Here is a 23501-nt window from a genome sequence, read left to right on the forward strand (position 1 = left end):
CAGCTGAAGCAGTCAGCTTCACTAAAGACCTTGCATTTATATAACAATGGTGGGCCAGCACGGAGAAACAAGTAGGTCTGGAGCTCAGCGTGGTCGATCGGGACCTTCAAGGAATAGAAATGGAGGGAATGCTGCAAACGACAGAAGGGAGCAGGATAAACAAAGCACAACTGCTAAAGCCGCCAAAGAGGTCGAAGAAGAAGAGGAAGAGGATGTAGTCACAGAAAGAGCACGGCTGGATATCTCCGGTAATCCTCTACCACCTGTTGAAGGTCTTATTGAAGCTTTCAGTCAATTGAACAATCTGCAAAGACTTGACATGTCAGATATGAAAGCTTCGGAGGAGAATGATAATCCAAATGGTCTCGAGACGCTACAATGGATGAGTAGAGCAGTAGCGAAGAGCAGAAGTCGGAGCAAAAATAGCTCATCTGTCTTTGGACAACAGCTGACTTGGCTCAAATTTAGCGGTAATCCATCGCTAGGAGAACATGCCGGCAAGGATGCTTGGGAAGGATTGGATCAATTCAGCAAATTGACAGTGCTAAATGCATCTTCATGCGATCTACCTGTACCTCCTCCATCTTCAACTTTATTGGCATGGCAGTCACTTGGTGCCCTTGTGCTAGGTCACAATGCTATTGATTCAATACCGCATTTTCCCTCAATGCCTCAATTGAATACAATTGTGCTATCGCACAATCAAATCACTTCTTTGCCGAGAGATATGCCGGCAAACTTGCCTGGCCTCAAAAAACTCAGTATTACACACAACAAGCTACAATGGACGAAGAACGAATCTCCGCTACCAGACTTCTCACTGTGTTCACATCTGCGAGAAGTGCGTATATCCGGAAATATAGAGCTAAAAAGATTGCCAAACCATATAAGCGGATGGGGCAAAGGTGTCGGTAAAGATAGCAAAGGAACAGGTCTTGAAACATTTGAAGCAGGTGATTGTGGATTGGAGGACTGGACATCAATCGCACCTCTGATGCAAGCAAATGAGGATACACAAAATGGAAATGTTGCGGAAACAAACGATGCAATTCATCCTTCGCGAAAGAGAAGAGTTCGAGGATTGATCACACTGTCTTTGCGTGGAAATGAAGTTACAAAAGCTGAGGACTATCGGGAAAAAGTCTTGGAGGCGCATCCTGCCCTTCGTGTCTTGGACAGTGTGAAGCTACAGGTTGATAAAAAGAAGGAAGACGAGAGCAGCACAGAGGTGCACAATGAGGAAACAAAAGTTGAACGAGATTCAGGTGCCAAGGCTTCGAAAGATGTAGAATCTCATCGTTACAAGGCAACGCAAAATAGACAATCTGTCCCTCTTGCAAAAGCTAGAGAAGATGCTCTTCAGCCATCTACGGGCCCCAAGGGAGCAAGACCTCAGCATGTTAAGAGAGGCGAAGAGAAGGAAAGCGCGGGAGAATATAGTCAAAGAGATGCAAGTTCGACCAATAGACAACCCAGAGGTCAAGATCGCAATATGGCAAAGGATAGAAAGGTGCCCGAGAAGACAAAAGCACATGATCACACCGCTGAAGCCGAAGAAGCGTCAAGAAAGAAGCCACACAAACGAGGAGGTCGTGGAAAGAAGAAGAAAAGTGCCGAAGAGGCAGATGAAGAGGCGAGCAATTCAATCAAAGATCCTTTCTTGCGTTCGGTTGAAAAGTCTGAGAAAGGCAAAGCAGACGAAGAAGATGAGCAAATGGCTCGCATACGTGCGAGAGCTGGACCATCTGTGAGTGATGTACCTAAAAAGCCCAAGAAGAAGGATAATAAAGCCAGGAATGATACGGCGAACATCGCCAAGGACAAAAAGACGGATGCCAGTACAAAGCCTTCCTCCCTTGAACCTGAGAAGACAAAGAAGAGGAAAGCCTGGGATGAGGATGCTGGTACTGTGGAAACTTCTGAGCAGAACATGCCCTCAAAGAAAGGCAAAATTGAGGAAAAGGACGTTAACAAGAAGCAACCTTTGAAAGCCGATCAAGCACCGAAAGAAGTGACCTCAGTGGCGGGCGTAGTGAACGTAGCTAAAAAGAGAAATGGCGAAGAAAAGCGCAAGGCAAAAGTGCCATTCAACGTAGCAAAGAAACCTGATAGCAAGATTGGGTGGGGAGGACCTGGTAAGACCAGTGAGCCAAGCATTGGACTGGGTGGAGCTTGGAGTTGAAGTGGATCAAATAAGAAGCATACACTGTAAAATTAGCATTCAATTTTTATCCGTTTGATATAATACATTCTCCCGAGAGTCAAATTTACATGGGGATGCGCTGTATGTCACCAAGTGTCATTCCATGCTTCTTTAGATTCTCAGGCCGTAGACTTGCCTCTTCTGCTTGCAAGTGTGGGAACAATGTTGCTGCGACACCTTTAATTAAAGTATCGAATTGTTCTTCGTCATAAAGCGATGTCGGCCAAGGCTTTCGCTTTACGTCGTCATCATCTTCATCTTCCCCTTTAATAACCTGTCCAGCTCCATCGCTCTCTGCCTTTCTTCCGGGTGAAGATTGTAGATCACGTAACACTTTCGATGAATACTGCTGCAAAGCCTCTAATTGAGCGTGCATTAGAGCATGTTCTTTTATATGTTCTGAATCCATAGCAAACGAGGGTACTTTTTTGGCCAAAAGTGGAAAAATATGAGCTTCTTCGATCGTATGATGCATTTCCAAATGTCCACAGAGTTGTAAAGCTTGTTGCATCAAACGTAAAAGTGATACTTTTGGACTTGTTTGTGAATTGGGTATTCCTCGTACGATTTGTGCATGTTCTGCTCTAAAATGATTGTGGAAAGGTAGCATGCCTTGGTATAGACGTGCAAATGGGTCATTGTTCGGCATTGTGTAAAGGTGTCTATTGAGGTGGAAATGTGATTGGTTGATGCTTAAAGGTTTTACTCTGGTTATCCGAGCTGCTTGTATATTTTGTAGCACTCCTGATCGGAGAAATGTACGTAGTAAGATGGTGGGCAACGATCTTTATCTGTGATGGTTGTTGTAAGATGAGAAGCTCGGGCAAAGCTTTTGGCCAATCAACTTTAATCTTTTTCTAATCTAACTTTTCCTAATTCTCTTTTTCCCGTGGAGTAAAGCGCGTTTGATTTATATCCGCATCTTATTTGTGTGTGTATTTTTCTATCTTTTGCTTTCTAAACTCCGAAAATAAGAACAATCAAAGAAATTGGATCAGATTAAATGATATGATTATACTTTCCTATCAAATACGGTCCGTTTATAAGATGAAGCGACAAAGCATTTTTGACGGCCAATATAGTCACCACTTTCAATCGTCATTTCAAGGAAGGGAAGAAGTCTAACCAGTAAAATTCAATCAAATCAGAACATAAAGAGGCCGAAATGGAAACCCACTTCTGATACAACATTATAGTATTTCAATACCTTGGCTAACCTCGTGGAACCGCATGATATAAATCATTACGACCAGATGGTGATCTGGATACTGCAATCTTATCACCACTATTTGAGGCTTTTGTGACTTCATTCCTATTGTGGGCCATATAATGTTCCGTTCTTCGATTCGCATTCACGCCTGCCTGATTACCTGCGCTTTGATTTTTTCTCCTTTGTGCATCAGCCGTATTTAGTGCTTTATCAATTTTTCCATGGAAATTTTTCACATTTTCACCAGACGATTTATGTGTCGTTGCACCTGCCGTTGGAGATTTTGGAATGTTTGGTGCGGGATCTGAAAAGGAAGGTTTTTTCTGTACAGCAGGAGCAGGAGCCGGTGCTGCTTTCTTCTTCCCAATACCAAGCATGGAACGAATCTTGCCATTAGCTGGTACTGCATCGGTTAGAGTCATCGATAAGAATAAAAAGAGAAAGAATAAATAGAATACTCTCATGCTTGGGTTTTGAATGATAATGAAACTGAAGTGAAATTCAAATCTTGAACAGCGATCCAGCGCTGTGATGAACTTTAATGATAAGAAGTGGGTGATTTGCATCGAGAAATTAGTAGTGATATTTATATCTTTCAACCAAAAGAGAAACACAGCCCTTCCTGGCTTCGTATGACTTGCAATTAAGACGCCAATGTGTGTCATCTATATCGCCTTGAAGGGGCATCGAGATTTTGCCCCACACAAGCCTCATGATCGGGGTTAGATCACTATGACAAGCTTGGCAAGGCGTAAAAATGCCAATCAAGTGGCCTTCTTACGATCAATCTTGCCATGCTTTTATTCTTGCATTATTTTTGATTTCTTCAATATTCTTTTGGATATCTTTGCATCTTTACAAAATTTATTTCCCGTAGAGTAAAGCTGTATATCTAAGCTGTGCCGATGCGTTGAGGCGCGTTTCCTTTATTTCCGGTTCTTATTTGTGTGCATCTTTATTATGTTCTCTAGATTCCGAAATCGAGATAAAAGGAAAAGTTGGATTGGATCATAGTTAATGAAGCCAAACAAATAAGATTGTCATTCCCTAACAAATACGGTCCGTTTATGAGATAAAAGCGGCAAAGCGAAAGTCACCGCTTCCAAGGAAGGAAGGGAATGATAATAAAGAGTTAAAAGATGTCCGCTTTTTATCATTGTTGGTTGGCCTTTTGGCCGGTTTAAATCATACTCCGATTATATGTTGATTATTGTTAAGCCCGGGCGATGTAATTGACGTGTTGATATACCACTTCAATCGGACCAAAGGGTTCCGGTACCTACGTAAGGGCGCCGCTAATGCAAGATAAATGAATGATTTGTTTTCCGCCTTTTTAGCCGCATAAAAAAGCTTAAGAAGATCTTTTTTCGGGCACAAATTAAGCACACGAATAATGCGGTACAATTTATTAACTCGGATAAACACACAATAACAAATTCCAATATAAACATTCTTGGCGCTCAAATGAATCAAGAAGCGGAACCCCTCAGAATTTAAATTTAATCCCTTTAGAGTAGGGGAACTATTTCATAATCGCAATGACGTTTTATATCCCACAATTTTGGCCCTGTCCTGATTTTAGGAGTGGCTTGAAGTGTAATAATCCGACAACATAAAAAGAAGGCAAAATGGCAACAATCATCTTCATTACCCTCACTAATCAAGCTTTCATTACTTCATAAACTTTATTTCAAATGGTTTCGGTTCCGCCTCAAGTACGTTTGATATCTTTCGTGGCTTTATTCGCCTTCTTCCAATCTGCAAGTGCCATTCAACAATTATTGGCATTCGACAAAATATCAGAAGGTGCTTATAGACATGAATCAATTCCGACTGCCATTGATGTAATCACTCGATTAGGTAACGGTCAAATCGTACTAAACACTACCTCCGCTGACGTTACTGTCGCCAATGACAAACAGAAATGGAATACCACAGTAAGTGACGATGATAGTTTATGGGAAGATCCAAACTATCTCTCGCAATTCGATGCAATCGCTTTTGTCATGACAGCGTGAGTAATATAAAAGTATAACGATTATCAAATGACTAACTCATTACTCCACTTATCCAGTGATAAAGATGATGGCAGTACGACCCTACTATCACCTCAAGCAAAGGTCAATTTTGCTAAATACATTCAAAATGGAGGTGGCTTTATCGGATTCCATGTCGCTTGTGGTTGTTTATACGATACACCTTTTTATGGTAGATTGGTAGGAGCATATTTTGATTATCATCCTGAAATTCAACCTGTTGGAATCAAAGCGTTAACGAATAATAATCCAAGTACAAGTAAATTTCCCGCTTCATTCCAAATTAACGAAGAAGTTTATCATTATCGTACCGATCCACGCCTTTTACCTTCTGCTCCAATCGTTTTATTAAGTAATTCAACAGTCTTTAATGATCCTCAAGCAGCAAACCGAACACGATCTGACGGTCCTCCACCAAGACCATTGGCATGGGTACGATCGGGTAATTTATTAGATGCTCCAAGTACACCTTTAGGACAAGGAATGGATGATCCAGAATATGGTCCAAAATATAGCGGTGGACCAGGAAGAATGTTTTATACCAGTTTAGGTCATTTGAACGAAACTTGGCAACAAATACCAATGCAAGCTCATGTTGCAGGTGGTATTTCTTGGGTTATGGCAAGTCCGACATGCAGATCAAGAAAAGGAGATTCACCTTTAAAAGAACAATCTTCGCCATCGGATGTTCCGAATTCGGCTATTCGTTCAAGACGATATCATTCAAAAAGGTAATATTCAAGACGGCATGGTGTAACCTTTCTACATACTTTCCTGGGAAGGAGTGGATGGACAATTGAATTGAGAGAGTAAGAGAGAATATTCTAGATACATCGTTGTAATAAGCAAATTTAATATTCTGGTTCGCTACCATGACCACCAAAAGATCTAGAACGGGTCATCTTGTTCATATTGATCGAAGTACCGCCAGCATTGAGATTACTGCTTATCCCACCTTGACCGAATTGTGTATTCATTGACATTTTCCTGCCACCATGATGAACAAGGTTCAAATCTACCGAAGGCGTGGTAAATTGAACATTACCAAGGACTACACCTAACGCAGCCGCGCCACCAGCTATAGCACTATTCTTTTTCGTTTCTTTGGAAAGCTTAATGTTTCTCCAAGATGTATGGGCAAGATTTCTCGAACCTGGAGGTGGTTCAGAATGATAACGAGCGGTTGTAGGATTACCACGGGCCATGCTCCTTCCACGACTTGCTTCTGCATGATGGGCAATACTGTTTGATCTTGATAAAGAATGTGAAGCTCTTGAAACTGAACTTGAACTTCTTGATAAGCTAGGTTGATGGGCCAACTTTGGTGCTTCTGTGATTGCTTTTGTACTTTTCACATGTGAAACGACATTTTTTGCAGCTGCTGCAAGCGTTTTTTCTACTGCTCGCCGATAGAGGGTGACCTTTTCGTTTGTTGCAGTTACTGCATCATCTCTACGGATCAAGTATGGGTCAAATGAGGCTATTGGTCCATCCTTGGGGCCTGCTATGCTTGCACAGCAGATGAGATGACTAAAAGAAATGGCCAAAAGACAAATGTAGCAGATAATTGAAATGCGCAAAGAAGAACGATTCCGTTCCATGCTACGTTGATTTCAGATTATGACGATTGACTGTCTTCAACAAAACTAATTATAAAGGTTAGATGGATGTTGGCAGGAAAACAAACCAAAAGCGAATTTATATCTTTTGACTGTGCTGATTTGCCACTGATGCATGAACGGGGCAATGTATCACCTGTGCAAATGCACATCATAATCAAACGCCAAATAATTCACCATTGCCGCTTCAAACCACATTATAACACGTTTTAGAGGAAAACAGTATGGGGCTGTGAAGCTGAAGGAGGTTTGTTTGTCAAGAGGATAGACCCACACAGCCCGGATACTGCATCTATGCTATCATGATGGAGCTGGAAATGAGCAATCAAGATGATGCCACGCCCCTACTTCGACACATCAAGATAATTCGAAAACTAGAAAGCTGATGCAAAAAAAAAAATTTATTCAGTCACATGGCTTACCAAATCTCGCCAAACATTTCAATTTCCTGACCTTGACGGACCACTTAATAGAATCTTATGAATGCGACAATAAATCAAAGAAATAAAATCGATGGAATTCTGAGTTGAATGTAGCTGAAACAAGAAAGTATAGATAGAGATATATCTAAAACGAAACACAAGCAAACATAGGGTAAGTCTTGCAATAAAATACGCAAAGTATATCATTTGCGTTTCAATCGTGAAACATAGGCTTGACGAGCGGCTCTTCCTCGTGCTATTGCCCCTTGCATCACTGGATGCTGACCTATTGCACCAGTGACAGCACGACCAACAGCTTTGCTAACATTTCCTTGTCTGAAAAGATTGTAAGCACTTGCACTTCTACCTTTTGCCTTTGTTGCAATATCGATACGATTTCTGGCCACATTACTATGGAAAATTCCATTACCTGGACTACGGCGATATAATTCTATGTGCCCATCTGAACCGCTCTGCTTGACAGGAGATGATATCACAGTATCAAATGAGGAGACCACGATGGCACATAAGAGTACAGTCAAGAAACCGATGAACTTCTTTGTCATCTTGATTAGGTTCGACGATACTAGCTTCTCTCCGATTTGCGAGTGAGGAAAAAGAGAAGCTTTCCCTATTCCTACTTCATTTATACCTTTCCTTTCTTCTTTCACATATACACCAACTCACTCTTGGCAGCTTCGGGCCGCTCTTGAAAACTTTTGCAGGCCTCAAACTGTATCCATCTACAGTCTCAGCCCCATACTCGTTGTTCGCCACCTCGGAAATTCTCGAGATGACTATTGCGTAGCAGGGGCGAAAACAGGCAGTAAAAAGCATTTCAAAGCGGCTGATTCTATAAAGAGTTTTCGTCTTTTTTCCTGAAGGGCTGTTTGGAAATGGAATTACTCTGAAGTATCAGTAACAAAATATCAACGGGGTTATTCGCGTGCTCGATTAGTTATTGAATGCTACTAATGAATCATTCAGTCGGAGCATGGTAAAAACATCGATCAACAATGAAACTCGTAGAAATTTAGTAGAGGAAGAGAGAAAGCAAAGACATAATATATACAACATTGTAAAAATATTCTTGTAAAAACTCAAAGAAGTGCCACAGAGCTCTGACCACTATATTGACACATTAAGGTCAAGATTTGTGGGCGAGCTCAAAGTGGTACCGCTTTGAAGACGATTAACTGTTCCTCTACCATTTCTTGTGACTGTCGTTGATGCAGTATTGGTATTTCTTGTAGTCGTAGAAGACGTAGTTCGCGTGCGTGTCACACGACGGTTAGAGGTGTTAACAGTTCTTTGCGGTCCTAAGCTAATCGGCGTAAAATTTCCGCCATTCAAGCTTGTCGTTCTCGTCACTGTTCGAGAGCCAGCCTCGTTGGTGCGAATCGTATTTGTATTTGTTGTTGTCGATACGCTTTTATTAATTCTACTTCTTGTTGTTGTAGGAGTTGTGATACGACCGATACTACTGAACGAAATCGGACTAGGTGTAGTAATGACAACACGTTTTTGCAACGTCGGCATATCATCTTGAATATCATTTGTATCGCTCATGCTTCGTTCATACAGGCTGAAACCTTGCTCATCTTTATTGATGATCAATACTGGCGTAGCAAATGACTGACAAGCAAATGCCAAGGAAGCCAAAGCAAGAATTGAATTAAAGTTGTAACGCATCTTTCTTGAGAATTAAGTTTGTGATGGTGTCATCAAAAATCGTCTTACTCCAAACGTCAAATTTATACCCTTCAAAAGTCTTTTCTTTACATGAAAGGATCCTTTCAGATCCATTCACACGCCCTGCCGGGTGTTGCAGCAAATGTTCTATAACCCGACGGCGTGTCTTACGTGACCCGAGTTAAGGATGGTACCTTCCCGCGGCTCGTCTTAACAGAAAGTCTTGCCCCCTTTGCCACGAGTGTGAATAGCAATTCTCCCCACCACTGAGGGGCTTAAATCTATGAACCGTATCATCACTTTGCCGTGCTCACGATGCTTCAATCTGGGTCACAGTGTCGAAGCAAGAGGAAGTTGCTTATGATTACGATCTCACGGTGAGCAGCACTCTTACAAAACATGAATGATTACGTATGATAATGGAAATGTACAGATAAATCTGATTAATGGATGATTACAATATAGGCAAGATAGAACCAATTCCTTGAGAAAAGAGTATGGAAAAAAGTATAAGGACTCGACAGTATGAAACTAAAAAAATATGTATAAAAGACGCCATCTCGACCAGCGAGATAGAGGAGAGTACCTAAAGTTTCACTCCTAAGATCTTCCAAGACCAACTGTTTGACGCATGGCTCTTCCGTGTTCTAAACCAGTCTGAAGGACTGAACGATTCATGACTGCTTTCTTGATAGCGGTGCCTGCTGCACCAAGCAAATTACCAGACTTGGCGTGATACGAAGGACTGATATTGTTCGCTTTATTTGCATGATCGACACGAGCCTTACTAAAGTTATCGCTGTACGATTTCTTGAATCCGCGACGAATGAGACTTGTTGTGCTTCTTGTGGTCATTTGATCCATAGGCAGTCCTGAGATATGATCAAGGGCGACCACAAAGATGCAAAGAAGTGCAAGCAAGTGCATACTGATCAGCATTGCGAAAACCTTTAGTGATTGTGTGATTTTTGAAAAGAAGAGGAGTAACGTTCCATCAACATTCTTTTATACCCTTTTTGAGAAGGGAAATCCTCTTTGACAAGCTCATTGGGCCGAGGGTGTATGAATGTTTATGAATTTGTTTATTTGAAAGCTCCGTGTAGTGACTGGGGCCAACCCTTGAAGGACCGTCTACGCCCAATTCTCGGATATTGGATGTGGAAGGGTGCTGTGTAAAACACAGCATTAGGGAAAAGGGTGTGATAAAGATGTTCATGAAACGAATATCATCACTTCGAACGTTTATGTAAGCCAATGTATCTTCGCATAGCCTTTCCGTGTGCAATTGCTCCGTGAATGGTAGAATGGCTGCCGATCCTATATCTGGCTTTACTTATAGAAGCAGCTGAAGAATCTCCACGAAGGTTGTGCCAATCTACTTCTTGCCGCAATCTTCCGAGCTTTACGGAATGATCTTTGGAAGCTTGACTGAGGTGTAAATTATATTTTGCCCAATTTATAATCCCACGACGAAACATTGCCACTTCCTCTTCAGGAGAATTATTCATCGCTGAAATACTGCATACGAATAAAATTTGCATACAGAAAATCAATAAAGCAGTAATTAATCTACTGAGAATGAAGTAAGCCATTTTGAGAGTTCTTAAAGGGGAAATTGTCAGATGCTTTTCTCGAAATCGGGCTTCTTATATGCCTTTCCGATGCGTTTGGTTTTGATCAAAGCCAAGACGTGCTTTACACTGCCTAACGCCTTTGCATCTGCAAAATGCATAGAGTACGTCATGAGGCCTACAAGCGAAGAGGTGAAGCTGTGAACGCGATAAGGAATGGTGATTGTGGTACTACTAGCTGTACGACTGGTACACACGGAAGTATCTACCAATCTCGTCTCAATGGAAACTCCCCCTTGAAGGAAACGGTCTTTTTTGCCGTACTTCGTGTGTGTACATTTAATGAGATCGATTGAATGAAGAAACAAGGATGTAGAAAGGAGAGCTTAAATGGAATATGTAAGTGGATGAGGAAAAGACAAATAGCAATGCAGATGCAGTAATAAGGCGGTGTACAAAGGTGTCACCATTGAGAAACTCGATTGACTAATGCTCTCCCCTTTGAACGAGCCCAAGAGGTGAATGTACTGACATCTTTCTTTACGGAAATAACAGGTTGCGATTGACTAATACGATTGTATCTATTCAACGTTGATTTTCCAACACTTGTCCCTTTGAACTTTTCTCCTAGATTTGCAGTTTTTGCCAACAACGTAGAACCACTTTCACTAGAACGGAAAGAGCTCACAACTCTACTGAATCCGTTTCGAATTCCCTTGACTACACGACTGGTTTGCTTCACAATTGCAGCGCCATAATCTGTGCCATTCTGACGTTTTTGTAGTACTAGCACGCCTTCTTGCAAATTGTCGTTTGCACTGGTAAGATGACGTCTATACACATTTGAATAAGAATTGTCCTTTATCATTAAGACCGGTGACGCAGCTGTGAAACATGCAACTTGAAAACAGATAAAAGCAAAAAGCAAACACAACAGACAACGCATTTCTACTTGATAGGCAACTTGAAATGCGAATATTGAATGGTAATGGGTATAGTCCAAATTTTGTCAGCATATGAAAGACAATATATACTTCCATCAACTTTTATTTTGCGTAAAGAACTTTGTGTCGCGGGGACAATATCAAGGCACTTTGTTATAAGCGGGACTACAACATCAAATACGCCTTTCTTCTGGGCTTGACAACCTTGGCTACTCACATAGCCCCATCGCAATACGAAACGTTAGAAAAACCTTTGGCAAAAAGCATATGCCCCTTCGTCGCGATATATCATATTCAAAGGCCAATATCTGGATCTATGCACTGGTAAAGTCTTGAATCCCTCTCATACCTTCTTTACAAGCTACAGACACAGATGGATATTCTGAAAAAATATCATTAAAATGAGTATGACTGAGAAAAGAGGAAAACAAGAAAAAGGAATGAAAACAAAATCAAGTCATCAAAAGATCAATACGAAATACGAAAATAAAGAAACCAAAATGAAAATTAAAGTCAGCCATCTCGCTCCAGCTTGGAGAGGAACAAAAAGAGACACCAAAACAATGCTCTCATACTTTTTTCACTCTTGAGCCTACTTTTGAGATCACTGATGAACCTTTCTTGGAAACGTAAGAAGCTAAATTTACGGTATCCTTTCTGGCAGCTTGATATAAAGGCGTTTGTTTCACTTTGTTAACATGGCCCATCACTGTAGCTGTAACTGGATGATTTTTCACTGCCATACCTGCCTTACTAGCACCACCCATAACTATACTTGGAGTGGCAGCCGTGCCATGAATAAATTGACTTGCTTTACCAACGGCTGCTTGTGCACGGGGACCGTTGATACCAGGAATTTTGTTGCTCAAATCACTTAAACGGCCACGCTTTTGCATTACCATTGAACTTGATTGGCCGACTGCCACATTGACGAGATCACGTTTATATTCCATGTTTGAACCATCTTTCAGTTCCAGAACTGGCGTAGCAATGGATGGCAATGCATTAGTAAAGAGACCTGCAAGTGCGATCAAGAAGCGTAAGTTGGAAGCATTGTTGCTGAAAGTAAGATATGTTTCTATGATTATCCTGAGGATGAAGAAAGAAAGTTTCGTTGAGAAAAACAATGGCTTATATACCTTAAGACATAATGCTAAAGTGCAATAAATTGAACTTAATTTTCATATGAAAGCGGCTGTGTGTAAGGTAAAATACGCTTTTGAACTCCATTGGTCACGAAATTGAAGCCCCCTGGGGTTAAGCAATCGATTTAGCCGGGACTTAAAGCTGAAGTAAGGACGATGTGGTTCTTGTAAAAAAACCACACGGGACTTTCAGCGCAATAGTATTGTCGAAGGCAAAATGCTTCAAACGTCTCTGGGACTTTCAATCTGCCAAATCGCTCAGCCTCCCGCCCCATTGAGTATAAATGCTTTGCCGCAATGAAAATCATAACTTCATTACGCACAATGATGATATTTTGTAAAGATTTGATTGTTTAGATTATTTTTAAATGGGGCGAAGTTTAATACTCAAATGCTCGTTTCTGAATTGCGCACACTTGCAGGCTGAATCGCCAAATGAAATCAACTCCTTCAACCATCTGATGCGATTTCACACCGGAAAGCAAGCTGTTCCCATGACTATATGGTAAAGTATCATCAAATTTCAAACAAAAGCCTGAAGAAATTACATGGTATTCAGCGATAAACTTTGTACATGAATGGAAGTATAGAAAGATGAAGATCGAGCTAAAATGTATACAAATATGGGAGAAAGAGAGAAAAGATCAAAAGGTTGAAACTATAGCGCGATAAAGTGAAGCGAACACGGAATACCTCTTTCATGTGCTCAAGAAAGCCGTTGTAGTCTACTTCCTTAAGTTTGCATCTCCTGTATCCCAAGCCGCTTTCACATCGCTTACCAACGGATCGTTTTTGACATGTTGACCCACGACCTCTTTTACTGCATGCACTTTATTGCGCGCATCTGTGATGTCATCTTGGGCTCGATCGATTGCACGATTTGCCGAATCGACCAAATCACGTTTTGCCAAACGAGAATGACCAGAATGTGAACGACCCAAGGCTTGATCGATTGAAACTGCTTCTCGCTTGTTCAAATCGCGTTTGTGGTGAGGTTTACCATAACCCCATGCAGCGGTAATATCATGAACAAGGGCATTATTTTTTGCATGATCCTTTACCACACCTACGACAGCGTGTCTTCTATCATTAATATCTGTCACTTTTGCCTGAGCATGATCAATCTTGCTATTGAGTCCACGTTTGAGAATAATCTCGCTTCGTTTGTGATGTTCACCATGCCATGCGCTGTGAACGTCTTGTACAAAACCATTATTCATTGCATGATCTTTCACCACATCCTTCACACCTTTAACTCTATCATGGAACCCTGTGACGCTTGCTTGAGCACGATCAATCTTTTCATTGATGCCACGTTTTTGTGATGGAGCGTGTGGAATGTATTCCATCCCTCGTTTGATGAAATTGCTTGATTCCAAATCTCGCTTTTGCTGTTTACCAGCGCTTTCAGGATGCCAAGCAGCTTTCATATCATTCTTAATACTTGAGACACCAAAGTGATCACTTATAACATGACCTACCCCGGTAACTTTATCATGAGCCCTTTGAGCTTTGGCTTGCGTACGATCGATTGCGCGATTGGTGGCTTCAAGTGCACCACGCTTGAAAAGTTCAACTTGATCTTCTTTGCTTACTGTTAAAGACGAGACCAGAACGATGAATTGATAGAACAAGAAGACGTTCAAAATGCTCTTTTTAATCATCTCGAATGATTATTTGAGTGCGAACTTGATGACGCACTTGATGAATGACGTTTGACTTTTGCCGGAGGAGAATGGGCGATTGAAATATTGATCCTTTTTATACCTTAGTCCTGACGCAAAAAATGTTCTTGAAAGTTCTTTTCAATGATGGGGCAGATCAATATGTACAGCCATGGCGTCGTTGCAGTTGTGTATGGTATCAAAACGCTGAATTGCGTTCATCCGTGGTCATTTTTGCATCTCCCCAGCTGAAGCGAGCTCTATCTGTTCGGAGCTTATGACAGTAGGCTGTGCATGTTCAAACTTACACTGTATGATCAAAATGCAACCGGGGAGGTATCATCCGTTGCAGCTGGATATTGCCCCAAAAGCACCGTGAATTGATCGTGAAAATGTATCCCGCATGCATTGTTAAGACCTGCTCCATCTTGCCCCGTTGAACGTTTGCAACTCTCCAAATAAAATCCAGCAAGCCACTGTAAATGCAGAATTTGCTTATCGGGGATCACACTTCCATTTGAAAGATAGGATGATAAATTGAAATTTACATACTATACACATGCATACGCAAAGGCTGTAGTAGACGGGCTAATTGCGTTCAGAGCAATAGCATATCGAGGCCAAATCATGTTGAAAAAAGCATGGAAAGCCAACTCGCATGAGATTGTTGAAAGAAGGCATAGATGACCGGATCTTGCCTTGACTTCACATCAGTTTTGAAACTACTTCATCTTTCTGCGAAAATGACCTTGCTTCATTGCATCTTTGGTAAAGCTAGAGCCTGTATTCAACGGATTAGCGGCAGCTTTTGCATACGACTTCACCCGATTGACTTGTTTTCCCAGCGATCGTCCTGCATGAGACACAGCACGACCAAATGCTCCAACTCCATTCTTGACGCTTTGAAAAGCGCGGGTCACGAATGTAGGACTTGATGATGTACTATTCATTCCATGATTTGGGAAGTCTTGCGTTAAGCCACGTCGCCTCATCATACTAACACCATTATTCATGTCCGCAAGATCTCTTCTCCGTACTTCCAAGGCACCTTCGGTATGATACTTCAACACATGTGATGAAGATGCGACCCTTAGAATGCTGAGCAATAATACCAGTAAGATCCAAGCAGGACCAATCTTGTATACCATTATCATTTTGCTATTTTGCTTTATTGATGATGGGAGGTGTAAGTGAGATCAATGACAATTTGTAGACCCTTTCAATTCGAATACCCACATTCTCCGTTCTCCTGGGGATTAGCATGAAATATCCGCAAGGCGTCATAATTTGAAGTATGAATCCTCTGTCGAGCCACCGACAGAACTGGATTTAGTGTGCGTGAAGAGCCATGCAAATAATATTCGGGGATCCTTGGGAATTCTCGACCATTCTGCGGCGGTTTCCAGTGACTATGATTGAATGGACAAATGTTCGCCATATGCGGGGCTCATCGGCCACAGCAAGGTGCTTCTCCGTAAAGACCAGGAACAGATGGTGCATTTCTCCTGTTCAAGGTATTCATATCATTACCGCGAGATCCTGTGCTTGATCCATTGCCCCCATTTCCGTTCGAACGACGAGATGTTCTTTGAATTGCCGTATTGACATCTTGTCCCATCAATGTTGCCCAAAATAATTTGATCAAATTCCAAATTGCAAGAAAGAATCTCACGATTTGTTGATTTATTGGGAGATTATCCTGTACTTGACCAGTTTTATCAATGTAAGGCATATTGGCAAAGTCGATATGGCCAGGAAGAGAAAGGTGCATGTAACCATCAAAGAGTGAATCAATGTGCTCGAGGCGCTGCGCTACGCTATCACAGACAACTCTGAAATGGCGCACGAACCAGCACGGAATGAATATTGCTTACGTAATTCAATTCATCACTTCAATAATTAGTGGTCACTTCTAATGCACCAATCGGATCGCACAGCACAATGAGAAAGACTGCTCAATGACTTTGTAATAATCATGATTACGATGAATACCTTGGGTTGAAAGGCATTTTTTGTAAAAGTGACTGTATTGTATGCCAGCTACGCTTACAGCAAAGATGGTAAGCGTAAGACAGACAGACAGATGGATGGCTTTAGCGAAAGTGTACATTGAATGCGTACTCTTCGTGTGTGTGCGCGCACAGAAGGAGAGAGAAAATCAAACCGCGCAAAAGACAATTTTCATAATTAGGACGGACGACGGTATGTCAAACGCGTTTTACCGCATACGAGCAGAGCAGCCTAGAGTAGCCTAACAAGCACAAAGCCTGGGAATAAGCCTACCCCCTTCTTCTTTTCCAACATACGCACACAATAGATTCTTACTCCTTCCTATCACTCACACACACGTCACTCGACAACTGTACACAAACCTTCATCATCATCATCTATGCTTCTTCGTGCATTCCTGTTCTTCGCATAGGCTTTCACCTACATCATTCAAGATCCAACATAAGACAAGCAAGGGGAAATTCTCTCGTCCATCCACTTCGTCTATTCGCTTGTGGAGTGAAAGAGCTTTGAAAGATCAAGAACGATTGCGATATATTTCATGAATGTTGAACGATTCGATTTGTGAACTATTCCATCAGCACAAACGAAAATCATCAATCTCAACATCCCAACATCCACCTCCTTGATCAATAAAACATCAGCACAAAGTCTGGTTCCGTTTTCATTCTCGTAAGATTGGAAGCGGGAAGTGAGAGCGGAGGGTAGTTTCGTCGTTGCGGTACATCGATACGATCTTGATTGGCCGCTCTTCAAAGCGCGTCTCCAATCACACCGTTCGAACAACCATCAGATCATGATGTCCTCTGGTCAAATGAATGAGGTCAATCGCAATGGCGTGCAAGATCTGTCAAACATTCTGACAAATTCGGCGTTGGAAAGACTTGAAAATGATCCAGATGGCTCTCACAACCTTGCCGTGAATATTCTAGCTAGATCTTTGGATGATCAACCTGCCGACGGCGGGATTGCAAACCGTGTTCAAAGGCGAGCAATCATCAAGCAAGTTGCCTTACGTTTAGGACCAGCAAGATTAGCCAATGTTCTTCGACAGACAATACCATCTGCAAGATGTCACCCTTCGAAAACCCTCGCAAGCCTTCTATCTGACGTAGGGGAGTATGGTACGACAGACCAAAATACAGTTCTCGCCATCTTTGAGCGATTTGGAATCTCGGAGTCCAACCCTCCCGACGAAGAAGCTGTATCTAAACTTATCGCAGAATTGCTCACAATCGACGTCGAACTGGACACAACGCGATCAGAAGGCGAACGTACCAGCAATTCGATCGTCAATGCACACACTATCATCAATCTGATTGCAAGATTGACATCGCAGAAAATTTCGTGGTACCGTGTCGTACGATTGATCGATGTTCCTGAACAATTGAATTTGGCTTTCGAAGCGGATTGGAAAGTGCTTAGCTCGATCTTTGAGTTTGCGCCGATGGAACGCGAACAGCCTACGATCTCTGCCCTTTGGGGAATTTGGGCACATCCAGCTCGACAGGTGCAAATTCTTGACGGATTAACCTCTTTGAGCAAGCCGGAGAAGAATGGTGCTGATCAACAATCGTTCACATTTGCAAAACAGCCTGTACACAGTATTCTTACACAATCTGATGCGGCAGACATCGCTCCCGACATTCTTACCAGCACATGGAATGCACGAGAGCTCATCGATACGTTGATTGGCTTGGCAGAATTGGATAGCGCAAATGTTCGGGCATCGATCACTGCTTTGCTTGAAAAGGCAATGACAACAAACGCGGAACTCGTTCTCATCGCTTTATATCAAAAACAACAACCTTGGTCTCACATACATCAAGAACTTGTGAAAAAGCTCTTTGCTATGTTCTTAGCAGGTCATGCACATCACCAACTCGCATTCAAACGCTTAAGTGAGATCGATCTCGGTAATTTGTTGGAATATTTGCGTGCATCTTACAACGACTCGGCTATGAACATCAGCAGAATTCTGGACGTAGCGCAAGAAGTGAAAATCGTGGATAGATTACTGGAATCGCATCCATTTTTCTTTGCAATGGATTTGGCAGCTTTGGCTTCTAGACGTGATTTACTCGATCTTGACAAGTGGTTACAAGAAGAGATTAACAGGAACGGATCAGATTTCATTCGTGCTGCCCTTGAATTTATTGACGTCAAGGTGAAGGATGATTTAAGCAAACAGGAACCTCAAGCGGAGCATACGAGTGTTCCACTCACTGTTCATACAGTGGCTACATTCTTGCGTGTTCTGCGTTCAAATGGCGATAACATGTCTCCGGAAGAGATTGATTATTTCAAGGCTGTGAGAAATCTGTGTTTGCAACTTCATCCCCGGTTGATGAACCTTGCTCCAGGCACAGAGGGACAAGAGCCAGGACTTACAGTGGTCACCTTTACACCTGACGTACACACAGAAGTGGATGGCTACTATCGACAAATGTATGCCGAACAAATCTCGATTGAGGATCTCATTAGCCTTTTGCAACGTTTCAAGGCCTCTGAGAACGAGAAGGAGCGACAGGTATTTGCGTGCATGGTTCACACACTTTTCGATGAATATCGTTGTTTTGAGATGTATTACCCCCCGCGCGAATTAGCAATGACGGCAATCGTTTTTGGTTCGTTAATCCAACATCAGCTGATCGATTTCATCCCTCTTGGAATCGCTATTCGATACGTTTTGGATGCTTTACGCAATCCTCCGGAATCGAACATGTTCAAGTTCGGTGTGCAAGCTCTACTGCGCTTCCAGGATCGTTTGCCAGAATGGCCCCAGCTCGGACAAGCTTTACTCTCTTTGCCCAATGTTCAGCAATCCCATCCCGAAATCGCACGCATCGTTCGTGCTGCTGCGGATGGCACAGCCGTGCCTTCCGGTAACAACGGTTTGGCAAACGGATTGACCAGCAAACCGCCATTCTCAGCGATCAATGTTGAGCCTCCGCCAAAAGGTGTCAATTCTCAAGAGCCTGATGAACAAACATCAGACAAGATCTTGTTCATCGTTAACAACTTATCGCCAAGCAACCTTCATGACAAACTGATCGAAGCACGTCGGTTGATCAAGCCAGAAATTCACCAATGGCTGTCGTCTTACTTGGTATTGCAGCGTGTTAGCATTGAGCCAAACAATCATTCGCTCTACACGGATTTCATTGATGGCTTGGAGGCCAAGACTTTGCTGCAATACATCTTACACGAAACATTGGCAAAAGTCAAAATGTTGTTGAACTCCGATAAGACCGTTCAATCGACCACAGAGCGAACGATTTTGAAGAATCTTGGATCTTGGTTGGGTAACTTGACCTTGGCCCGCAATAAACCCATCCGCCATCGCAACATTGCTTTCAAGGAATTATTGATCGAGGGCTACGATAGCAATCGTCTCATTGTTGCCATTCCCTTCGTATGCAAGGTGTTGGAGCAATGTGCCCGATCAACGATCTTCAAGCCTCCAAATCCTTGGTTGATGGCTGTTTTGCGACTTTTGGTTGAGCTCTATCAATTTGCCGAATTGAAGCTCAATCTCAAGTTCGAGATTGAAGTCTTGTGCAAGAGTCTCAATATCGATTTGAAAGAAGTACAATGTACCTCAATCTTGCGCAACCGTCCTCAAGAATTGGCTGCTCAAGAGTCTGCTGCTGCTGCCGCCGCCGCCGCTCAACAAGCACAGCAGGAAGGTATGCAACAAAGACAATTGCAAGGCATCCAACCTTCACCTCAGCAACAACAACAGCAATTGCTGCAACAAATGCGTCTTGGTGGCGGTCAAACGCAAGGACAAAATGTTTCCAACATCACTCAAGGGCTCGACAGAATGTCGGTCAACAGATATCCGGACACTTTGGCCTCTATGTTGCAAAGCTTGCCAGCTTATGTTGTGTTTAACCCCAGTGTTGCCTTGTTTGTCAATAACGGGGCATTGAAGAGGATGATTTGCATTGCAATCGAAAGAGCAATTCGTGAAATTATTGATCCGGTGGTGGAAAGATCAGTCACAATTGCCGCTATTTCAACAAGAGAGCTGATCACCAAAGATTTCGCAATGGAAAGCGATGAAAACAAGATGCGCAAAGCTGCACATCAAATGGCACAAAATTTAGCCGGAAGTCTCGCACTTGTGACATGCAAAGAGCCATTGCGAATGAGTATGGTGACGCATGCTCGTACCTTGTTACTACAAAATGGGTTCAATGAACAAACATTACCCGAACAAGCGATCATTATGATCATGCAAGATAATTCGGAATTGGCATGCTCGGTTGTGGAAAGAGCAGCAATGGAGAAATCTTTGCAAGACGTTGATGAACAATTGGCAAATGCTTATTTGGCCAGAAGAGATCATCAATTGCGCGGTAGAGGGTATTATTGGGATGCAAATGCACTCACTCAGAGTCAATATGCTTCCACTTTACCTGACTTACTCAAGCTTCAACCTGATGGCCTTCAAATGCAACAATTACGTGTATATGAAGAATTTGGTAAACTGCCTCGAGCAACCGGAGACGTTGGCGAAAGAGGTTCAAATTCACCCTCAATGGCACACATGCCCGAAGCGGTGGTTCCTTATCCTTCTGGCATGAATTCTGAGGCTGAACAACAACGTGCTCAATTGCAACAGCAACAACAACAGGCTCAACAACAATCTGAGGAAGCACAACTCAATCCACAACAAAGCATTGAGCGCTTCAACCAAAGCATTACTGAGCTTGAACGTATCTTGCAGCAAGGTGATAACGAGCAAGAGACACAAAACGGTCAAAACATCCGATTGTTGACCCGTCAAATCACAGTCTTGTCCGGACAATCTATCAAACGGGATGAAACAACATTAGCTTTTGCTCAAAAGGTGGTCCAATTGTTGTACAAGAGCGAATCAGACTTTGCCCGTGAAGTCTATATTCACTTGTTGGAGCGTCTGTGTGAAGTGTCTGTCAAGGCAGCCAAAGAAGTGACTGCTTGGTTAATCTACGCTGAAGATGAACGCAAGTTCAATGTCGCTGTGACTGTTGGTCTCATTCGCGCTGGTTTGGTCAACATTTCTGAATTGGACGTGCAATTGACCAAGTTCATTCAAACTCTTGATTTCAAGCCATCTTCTGTCGATTTTGCTGCAAATTTGGCTTTCACCTGTTTGAAAGAACCATCTTGTGCAACTCGTCAACAACTGGGTAATTTGATCGAAGTGCTCAGACAAGCTCAGCAACATGGTAAATCTACTCAAGCATCCGAAGACTTTTTGGCAGAATTGCAAGATGGTCATTTACAGGTCAAAACGGATGTAGAAAGTTCTCAACCTTTGCGTGAACAGTTGGCCTTCTGCTTTGCTGAATGGATTCGACTTTTCCAACATTCACCAAATGCAGAAAAATCCTTTATTGACTTTATCACGCAATTGCAAGGACAAGGTATCTTGAAGGGTGAAGAGATTTCAAGTTTGTTCTTCCGTGTTTGCACAGAAGTCAGCGTTGATTCTTACATTAAGCAAAAAGCAGTTGGTGGTAACCTTTCCACAGGTATCTTCCAACCAATTGATGCTTTCAGCAAGTTGATCGTCTTGATGATCAAATATCACGCCGATCCTTCGGGCAACAATAATGAATCAGCAAAGATTCACTATTTAACAAAAGTCTTGAGTATTGTCGTTTTGGTATTGGCACAATCCCATGAAGAATTGGGTCCTCATTTCCAACAAAAGCCATTCTTCCGATTCTTTAGCAGTCTCTTGCACGATTTACACTTAGTGGAACAAAACCTTCAAGGAACTTATATTCAAGCTTTATTGGCCATCAGCAATACGCTCAACACATTGCAGCCAGACTTCTTCCCTGGCTTGACTTTCTCATGGATGAGTTTGATCTCGCACAGATTGTTCATGCCGAAGTTGTTGTCTTCGCGTACCGAAGGATGGAGCGCTTACTACCGATTGTACTCCTCTCTCTTGCGATTCCTTGCTCCATTCTTGCGTTCGATGCAATTGCAAGATACAAGCAGAGTATTGTACAGAGGCACACTTCGCATCACTTTGGTCTTGTTGCATGATTATCCTGAATTCTTGTCTACACATGCAAACAGCTTCAGTGATTTGATTCCGTTGCCTTGTGTCCAGCTACGCAACCTGATCTTGAGCTCATTCAGTCGCCAAGACTTCCCAGACGGTTTACCCGATGTCTTTGATCCGGAGTTAACGATTGGCAAGATTGAACAAAGCAACAATGATCCAATCATTGCCGAAGATTACCTTGCAAGTCTTTCACACGTTAGCAATGGAGCATTCAAAGAACAATTGGACGATTATCTGTCCAAACCAACAAATGATAATGCGGCTGTTTTGAGCATCTTGCCTGAAATTTTGGTCAAAGAGAATGAAGGCTACAGCGTTTCTCTTCTCAATTCGATCGTTGTACATGTCGGTATGGTAAGCTTGCTAAAGGATGAAAATATTGTTGCAAATCCCAATACTACATCTGATGTCGGCCTCACTGTATTGCAAGCTCTTTTCGGATTGGAGCCAGAAGGTCGTTATTTGACGGCGAATGCGATTTGCAATCAATTGCGTTATCCAAACACACATACGACGTACTTTTCTGCTGCTTTGTTGCATTTGTACAGAAATGAACTTTCTGCTCGTGAAGCAATTTTACGGGTTTTATTGGAAAGAATCATTGTCAATCGACCACATCCTTGGGGTTTGTTAACGACGATGTTTGAATTGGTCAAAGATCGTCAAACCTATCCATTGCCACACGATTCGCCAACGGAGATTGTGAAATTGTTGGAGCATATCAGTGTTGGTTTAGGAATTCGACCTGGAAGTCAAAATGCAACAGTGAATGGCGTCGTAAGTCCAAGCAATGCGGTTCAAAATGGCTCAATGGATGGCTACTCAGGACAATTACACAGCATTCCAGCCTGAAAGTGGTCATTCGGCCACCACATTCTACATCAACAATTTTCTTTCTTCTTTGGCATTTTT

At 42.3% G+C, this 23501-nt stretch overlaps 12 protein-coding genes across 12 annotated transcripts; 3 read left to right on the top strand and 9 right to left on the bottom strand.

Moving 5' to 3' along the window:
* Positions 1-46: 46 nt before the first annotated feature.
* Positions 47-2182, top strand: FA14DRAFT_173488 (L domain-like protein; the record flags this gene model as incomplete). The annotated part of the gene is made up of 1 exon (XM_025500486.1): positions 47-2182. The coding sequence occupies one exon, from the start codon at positions 47-49 to the stop codon at positions 2180-2182; it is 2136 nt and encodes a 711-aa protein (XP_025354023.1).
* A 19-nt stretch (positions 2183-2201) lies between these two features.
* Positions 2202-3059, bottom strand: FA14DRAFT_190849 (uncharacterized protein). Its single transcript, XM_025501825.1, has one exon. It carries the CDS (start codon positions 2850-2852, stop codon positions 2268-2270), a length of 585 nt encoding a protein of 194 aa, XP_025354024.1. The 5' UTR covers positions 2853-3059; the 3' UTR covers positions 2202-2267.
* Positions 3060-3371: 312 nt separating this feature from the next.
* On the bottom strand, positions 3372-4338 carry FA14DRAFT_64902 (uncharacterized protein). The gene has a single exon (XM_025502629.1). It carries the CDS (start codon positions 4076-4078, stop codon positions 3416-3418), a length of 663 nt encoding a protein of 220 aa, XP_025354025.1. The 5' UTR covers positions 4079-4338; the 3' UTR covers positions 3372-3415.
* A 482-nt stretch (positions 4339-4820) lies between these two features.
* On the top strand, positions 4821-6327 carry FA14DRAFT_147700 (class I glutamine amidotransferase-like protein). The gene is made up of 2 exons (XM_025497356.1): positions 4821-5427; positions 5488-6327. Exons 1-2 carry the CDS (start codon positions 5108-5110, stop codon positions 6182-6184), a joined length of 1017 nt encoding a protein of 338 aa, XP_025354026.1. The 5' UTR covers positions 4821-5107; the 3' UTR covers positions 6185-6327.
* Positions 6301-7050, bottom strand: FA14DRAFT_156409 (uncharacterized protein; the record flags this gene model as incomplete). The annotated part of the gene is made up of 1 exon (XM_025497824.1): positions 6301-7050. The coding sequence occupies one exon, from the start codon at positions 7048-7050 to the stop codon at positions 6301-6303; it is 750 nt and encodes a 249-aa protein (XP_025354027.1).
* Positions 7051-7693: 643 nt separating this feature from the next.
* FA14DRAFT_180362 (uncharacterized protein) lies at positions 7694-8056 on the bottom strand (the record flags this gene model as incomplete). The annotated part of the gene is made up of 1 exon (XM_025500997.1): positions 7694-8056. The coding sequence occupies one exon, from the start codon at positions 8054-8056 to the stop codon at positions 7694-7696; it is 363 nt and encodes a 120-aa protein (XP_025354028.1).
* A 562-nt stretch (positions 8057-8618) lies between these two features.
* FA14DRAFT_180363 (uncharacterized protein) lies at positions 8619-9182 on the bottom strand (the record flags this gene model as incomplete). Its single annotated transcript, XM_025500998.1, has 1 exon — positions 8619-9182. One exon carries the CDS (start codon positions 9180-9182, stop codon positions 8619-8621), a length of 564 nt encoding a protein of 187 aa, XP_025354029.1.
* A 600-nt stretch (positions 9183-9782) lies between these two features.
* Positions 9783-10121, bottom strand: FA14DRAFT_180364 (uncharacterized protein; the record flags this gene model as incomplete). Its single annotated transcript, XM_025500999.1, has 1 exon — positions 9783-10121. One exon carries the CDS (start codon positions 10119-10121, stop codon positions 9783-9785), a length of 339 nt encoding a protein of 112 aa, XP_025354030.1.
* A 2145-nt stretch (positions 10122-12266) lies between these two features.
* Positions 12267-14506, bottom strand: FA14DRAFT_180366 (uncharacterized protein; the record flags this gene model as incomplete). Its single annotated transcript, XM_025501000.1, has 2 exons — positions 12267-12786; positions 13572-14506. 2 exons carry the CDS (start codon positions 14504-14506, stop codon positions 12267-12269), a joined length of 1455 nt encoding a protein of 484 aa, XP_025354031.1.
* Positions 14507-14867: 361 nt separating this feature from the next.
* FA14DRAFT_64929 (uncharacterized protein) lies at positions 14868-15871 on the bottom strand. Its single transcript, XM_025502630.1, has 2 exons — positions 15743-15871; positions 14868-15672 (listed from the first exon to the last, which is right to left on the bottom strand). The coding sequence occupies exons 1-2, from the start codon at positions 15788-15790 to the stop codon at positions 15229-15231; spliced, it is 492 nt and encodes a 163-aa protein (XP_025354032.1). The 5' UTR covers positions 15791-15871; the 3' UTR covers positions 14868-15228.
* An 82-nt stretch (positions 15872-15953) lies between these two features.
* On the bottom strand, positions 15954-16277 carry FA14DRAFT_180368 (uncharacterized protein; the record flags this gene model as incomplete). The annotated part of the gene is made up of 1 exon (XM_025501001.1): positions 15954-16277. One exon carries the CDS (start codon positions 16275-16277, stop codon positions 15954-15956), a length of 324 nt encoding a protein of 107 aa, XP_025354033.1.
* Positions 16278-16818: 541 nt separating this feature from the next.
* FA14DRAFT_168287 (Not1-domain-containing protein) lies at positions 16819-23441 on the top strand (the record flags this gene model as incomplete). Its single annotated transcript, XM_025500135.1, has 4 exons — positions 16819-17640; positions 17662-18120; positions 18148-23250; positions 23326-23441. Exons 1-4 carry the CDS (start codon positions 17313-17315, stop codon positions 23439-23441), a joined length of 6006 nt encoding a protein of 2001 aa, XP_025354034.1. The 5' UTR covers positions 16819-17312.
* Positions 23442-23501: the final 60 nt, after the last annotated feature.

Source organism: Meira miltonrushii (assembly GCF_003144205.1).
Source record: "Meira miltonrushii strain MCA 3882 unplaced genomic scaffold FA14scaffold_3, whole genome shotgun sequence".
NCBI classification, from domain to species: domain Eukaryota; kingdom Fungi; phylum Basidiomycota; class Exobasidiomycetes; order Exobasidiales; family Brachybasidiaceae; genus Meira; species Meira miltonrushii.